We start from the raw sequence: 6,129 nt of genomic DNA, 5'->3' as shown, positions 1-6,129 counted from the left end.
TATGTTAATATAATTTGTACAATAACCTTCCCCATTAAATACAAGCCTTATTTTTAGACAGATTAAGCACTAAAAACTATGAATGGTCCCATAATTATTTGATAAAGTAAACATCCAAATGTATCAAATGATACTAAGGATGCTAATCGAATCCGAACCCGATGGAAAAATCGAAAACCAAAAATATTTGGAACGGGTTTGGGATTACCTTCGAAAATTTTCATGGGTTTGTGACAGATTTGAAATTTATAATATACCCGATTACATAGGCCCGTTTATCCGATTATATGCTCGATTAACCCAATATAATTTAAGTAATATATTTATTTAATTATATATTTATATATATGAACGTATTAGTATATTTAAAAAAATGCTTTACTCAATATATAATAATTAATTGTTATGTTCTGAATGCTAATCCAATGTTCAGTTCTAAAATTGAATTTTAAAATTTAACTTTTCCTACGTGCACGGTATACTTTTAAGCCCGCACACTATTCACGAATAATTTTTTAATATTAAATACTAGGTTAGTTACCCGTGTTACGTATGGATGAAAAAAAAACGTAATATATGTGTATGTTATATATTTTAATAAATTGTGCATATCATATATATATATATATAAGAAAGGGTAATTTTACATAATTAAATTTATGGATAATCTCACATAATAGTAACCAAGTTTCACAATTGTTTCAATTAGGTCACTCATACTTTCTTTTATCTCAATCAGGTCATCCAAATATAAGTTAATGTTCTAATCATAGGTTTTTTACTTGTTTAGCAAGTTCCAATCCTACATGCCATTTTTTTTCTTTTTAAAAAACTTATTAATGGCGATAAATTTATTTACTTCTTTTTTTTTTCCTAATTAAGATTTGAACAAAATAAAGCCAGACCCAAGAATCTTCTTCACGTCCTCCTTTTCATCTCCGACAACTAGTTTTCCGGCGACCTAATTTTCCGACGACCCTTTATTTCCGGCTAACATATTAATTCCATTCTCCATTGTTATTTTTCAACCACCTTATTAAAGCCAACTGGCAAGAAAAACCAAAAGTCAGAAACCACCCTTTTATCATCAACACCAGGAAATCAACCACCACCCATGAAATGCAAGAAGACCGCTGCGATTTTTTACACCCTCCATTCCCCCGTTTACGAACTCACGACTATCGTTCCTCATCAATCAAATGCTTTATAAGGTGTTACTCGTCTTACTCTGCATTTATTTCAAGGAGCCAAATCATATTCTATCTTGAAGAGATGAGATTCAAGCAAATGGATTTGTATGCGAAGATCTTGAAAATGAAGTATAATGATATGGACAAATTAATTAATGATATCAGTGGGGTTATAATGGGTGGTTGAAAAATAACAATGGAGAATGGAATTACTATGTTAGTGGGAAAAAAGTAAGGGTCGCCGAAAAACTGGTTGTCGGAGATGAAGAAAAAGACGTGAAGAAGATGCTTGGGTTTGGTTTTATTTTGTTCAAATTTTAATTAGGAAAAAAAAGAAATAAATAAATTTAGTTTAAAGTTGCATATTCCATTTCACCGTTAATAAGTTTCTTAAAAAGAAAAAAAAAATGCCATGTAGGATTGCAACCTACTAAACAAGTAAAAAACCTATGATTAGAATATTAACTTATATTTAGATGACTTGATAGAGACAAAAAAAAGTATGAGTGACCTAATTGAAACAATTGTGAAAGTTGGTTACTATTCTATAAGATTATCCCTTAAATTTAATTAAACCATAATGATTATATGATTTTAGTCAATGAGAAAAAAAAGATATAAATGGTTTGAATGTTATACAATTCGTATATTGGGTGCATTATGGATCAACAATTAAATATAATTTTAGTTGTATACTTAAAAAGAATGCACACTTATATATGTTAAATCAAAAAATATAACACAATTATTAGCATTTAAGTGAAGTTGGTAAACATCTTTAGTTTGAAATATAAGGTCTTTGGTTCAAGACTCATATCACACAATAATTTATTCAGACATATCCCTAACATGCAGAATGTTTCAGATGATGATGGTGGTGGTGATCAACAGTGGTGTTCAAGTGGCGGTGGTGTTCAGATTGAGTTTTCCAATTTTCAGACAAAAACGTTTTTTGATGACCAGGGTCTAACAGAGTTAAATCGTAATATGTTAAAAGATGAAACCGCCAGCGGTCAATCCATTAATTAGGATTATTATTTGCTAATGGTTTATAGTTGAGATTATTTAAATTCAATTTTCCTTAAATTGTAAGATGTTTATTTTGATTACCTATGCGTATACTAAAATATTAATTTAAAATTAACTGACATGTGTTACAAGCTAATACTTATGTTTTGTAGTGGTTTTAAAGTTTTTTTTTTAAAACACATTAGGACTCCTGCTATTGATACTAGTAATGTTTCATATGCATGTTATGCGGGGAACTCAACAACGAACCCGAATATCAAAACATGGATACACAAATTAGTTGTAACGACTACACTTTCGCACACATACAAAAATTTATCTAAATATCAAAAGTTATCAATCCGCACATTGCGAAGCGGGACTTGATCGGTTTTGTGCATCGCTATAGCAAACAAAAAAGAAAATAAAAAAATATAATATAAAATATATTCATAAGGATATTAATGCCTGTTTGATTCGATAACAACATTTCAAAAATTATTAGAAACAATTAGTTAAATTTAAGTTCGATAAAACAAAAAAAAAACATTGTCTAAAATATAACTTTGTGTAAATCCAGTTATCAACTTAAATTAACATTTTCAAAGACATGTTTGGTAATTTTAATCCTCAACTTTTTCTTTATTCCTAAAAACAAAGTTAGTTAAAAAAAACAACAAACCTATTTGACCAAAGTCCAAACTAGCCTAAAGTTAACATGATTTTGATTGATAACTTTTTATCTATTTTTAAAACAAAGTGAAAACCCAAAAAATCAATGTGGTCAAATTGCCAACTAACCAAAGTATCCTGCATCCTGTAGAGTTTGGTTCTCCTAACCAAAGGTCTGAATTACAACAGGTGGCATAACCAAACAAAACTAATTTACATAAAACATCAAAGGGACTGGAAATCCACATTATACACGTTACTAGTGTTCACATGACATTAAAATACACTAATGAAACTTAACATTCTTTTTATTCTTTAAAGATAATAATAATAAAATGACAATCCATACCGATTAAACATATTGATAAGATTATTTTTGTTTAAAGATTAGTTTCAATGGATTTACCCTTTTCATAGCAAGCCCCATTTTGTTTTCCAAGTCAAGCTTCGACGGATCATTGCCATTAGGAAGGGTCCAAGCAAACTCACGAACCAAAGTCGCCAATATATACTCAACACTCTTGATACCCGATGGCATTCCGGCGCATATCCTCCGTCCAGAACCAAACGGTATAAATTCGAAGTTCTGGCCTTTAAAATCTAGTTTTGAGTCGGTAAATCTTTCGGGCATGTAACGTAACGGCTCGTGCCAAACTTTAGGGTCTCGACCAATCGCCCAAACGTTGACGAATACCCTGGCATTCTTTGGAATTGTATAATTCATAACCTCACAAGTTTCATTCGCTACACGAGGAAGAAGAAGAGGAACCGATGGGTGTAGTCTATAAGTTTCTTTGATGCAGGATTGTAGATAAGTTAATTCAGATAGTTGAGAGACGTTGATTTGATCCGATTTGATTTCCTTTTGCAACTCTTCTTCTAATTTCGATAATACTTCATTGTGCCTCAAAAGCTCGGTCATGGCCCAAACAATCGCGGAGGTTGTAGTGTTACTTCCAGCTACGAAAAGTTCCTGAAAAACAAAACAAAACTTGCGGTCATAAATCCAGGAAACATTGCGCTTAATAATTACTTAATAAAATGCATGATGTTTACTAGAACAAATTGATGGATTTGGTAATTTGTGAATTCCTTTTCAAGCAGTATATCCAGTAAACATTGTGCTTGGTCCGACGACCATGTTGAAGAATTAACGAACGCCCTTCTTTCTTCGATAAGACCGTCCCAATATGGCCCAAACAACCTGTCATACTCTTTGAGGCTTCCTTTCTTAGTTCCGTGAAGATCAAACCGATCAAGCATCGGATAAAACACGCCAAAATCTTTAACACGACTTCCATACTTGATTATCTTACGTACCGACTCTTTATGGGGGTCACGAGTAGTCCCATCTCCCTCGTCAAATTGCAGCATGTCTTTGCCAAAAATGATGGAACTTAAAGTGTTATACAACGTAGTAAAAACTACATCTTCTACGTCAATCACTTGGCCTTGCTTCCGACGCAAGAAATCCACCATGCAGCTCACTTTTTCCGCACGTAATCTAGACTGGGATTCTAAAGCTTTAACTGAAAAAAGATGGGTTCGACAAAGGGTTCTTAAGTTCTTCCATGTTTGGTTGCACTCGGCTGCCCAAACAAGCGAGTGGGGTGCATATTTTTTGTGGTTAAATGCAGCGGGTACAGGGCGAGATGAAAGAAAACGATCTTGAGTTTTGAGAATTCCCATGGCTGCCTCTGGTGAAGATGCCACCACCAGTAACTGCTGGCCTAATCGAAGTGATATAAGGGGGCCGTATTGTCTGGCTAAGATGGCGGTGGAGACAATCGGGTTGTTTCCGACTTGATGTAAGTTTCCTATGATCGGAAGCTGTGGTGGGCTTGGTGGGAGGTTTTCTATGCTCTTGGAAGCTTTAGTTTTACTGATGATGAATAAAAGAAATAAGCTGATGAATGTTGATAGAAAGAAAAGACTACCAAAGAGAGTATTATCAGCTTTAACAAAGGTACTTGCCATCATATCCATTAGAGCTTTGTAATGATCAGAAGATTGATCGATCTAGGTTAATTTAATTTGGGTTCATGACACTGCATGTTGTTGTCTATTTATAACCTTAAAATGTTTTGATATATAAACAAAATTTGTACATATCTATGAATAAATTAATGGCCGTACGGATGAATGGCTTGTTTAAAAGAAAAAAGAATAATTTTTACTTTTAAATTTGTCACATTCATATATATAAGCAACTTCTTAGCTAGCATGGTAGGCATTGAAGTGTAGAACTTTTAAATCGAACCAAAAAAAACAAAACCGTTTAAACAAAATGTTGAAAATAAGAACGACATGTTTACAGTAAGAACATGTAAAGCATGCTCTGTGGAAAAGTTTGTGGGGGCGGACGGATGAGAGAAAATGAGGTGTGGTGCATTGTGGCGAGAAGCCCACGGACGGTGGTTTGTGGGGAAGGATTGGTTTGCGGACCAGGGGTGGACCTAGTTAAGAACAAGGGGTAGCCTCCGCTAACCCCTAAACTTTTCATCAGTAGTGCAAATTTTCCTTTGTTTGGTCGGTTTTTGTATTTCGTTATCCCTGAAAAAAATATAACGGTACCTCTATTAGTTTAAGTCCAAACCAATTAAAGCCCAACAAAATTAAAACTCATTCCCCTTTTACTAATATTGTTGTTGTTTGGTTGGCCGGACCAGTGGCGGATCTAGAAAATAATTTCACAGGTAGCTTAAATTTTTTTTTTTAACTGTACATTAAGACTTTGTTTTTTATCGGTTTCGCGTTTACTAGGCCTGATTACGCGTTTTGCACGTAGCGGAGCTCAGTAATGCGTTTTGCCCGTGCAGGTGTCTGGTTACGCGTTTGAAGCGTCCCGGACTTGGCTTCGTGTTACAAGCGTACCCGCGCCCGGTTAACCCATTTGCAATGGCGGATCAAAAACAAGCTGGTTTATAATGGGTCGCATCAAAATAATCTAAACTTGTTTGCTTAATGATATTGTAAATTATTCAAACTTATTAACTTAGTAATGATATGATTTTATTGATATCTTTCGATCAGATCAAACGCATATTGTTAATGAGTAATTTTAAAGTTTACTAAAAAAAAATATTGATAAACACAATATTTAATTAAATAAAAAAATAAAAGAGTCGTACATGTTTGAACTTGAAGTTGGAATATTTAAACTTGGTGATGAATCAATGTCATCGTTTTCTTTTCTTTAACGTTTAAAAATGTTAATAATAAGATGTTCACTCATCTTCAAAGTTCCATAAACAAAATT

At 33.3% G+C, this 6,129-nt stretch overlaps 1 protein-coding gene across 1 annotated transcript; it reads right to left on the bottom strand.

Annotated features, from left to right (window-relative positions):
- Window positions 1-3,192: 3,192 nt before the first annotated feature.
- Window positions 3,193-4,879, bottom strand: LOC143615539 (putative (S)-N-methylcoclaurine 3'-hydroxylase isozyme 2). The gene is made up of 2 exons (XM_077088644.1): window positions 3,927-4,879; window positions 3,193-3,843 (listed from the first exon to the last, which is right to left on the bottom strand). Exons 1-2 carry the CDS (start codon window positions 4,854-4,856, stop codon window positions 3,241-3,243), a joined length of 1,533 nt encoding a protein of 510 aa, XP_076944759.1. The 5' UTR covers window positions 4,857-4,879; the 3' UTR covers window positions 3,193-3,240.
- Window positions 4,880-6,129: the final 1,250 nt, after the last annotated feature.

Source organism: Bidens hawaiensis, unplaced genomic scaffold, assembly GCF_021521415.1.
Source record: "Bidens hawaiensis isolate Kalapana, Puna unplaced genomic scaffold, B.hawaiensis_p1.1 tig00002306_1, whole genome shotgun sequence".
Classification (NCBI taxonomy): domain Eukaryota; kingdom Viridiplantae; phylum Streptophyta; class Magnoliopsida; order Asterales; family Asteraceae; genus Bidens; species Bidens hawaiensis.
The sequence above is the reverse complement of the archived record's forward strand: the minus strand, read 5'-3'. Positions and strand labels throughout refer to the sequence as shown.

What these genes read in the sequence shown, in the direction of transcription:
- LOC143615539 (XM_077088644.1), bottom strand. Translation starts at nt 4,856, where the DNA reads ATGGATATGATGGCAAGTACCTTTGTTAAAGCTGATAATACTCTCTTT. An exon ending in AAATCCATCAATTTGTTCTA is followed by an intron (nt 3,844 to 3,926) that starts GTAAACATCATG and finishes TTTGTTTTTCAG; the next exon opens with GAACTTTTCGTAGCTGGAAG.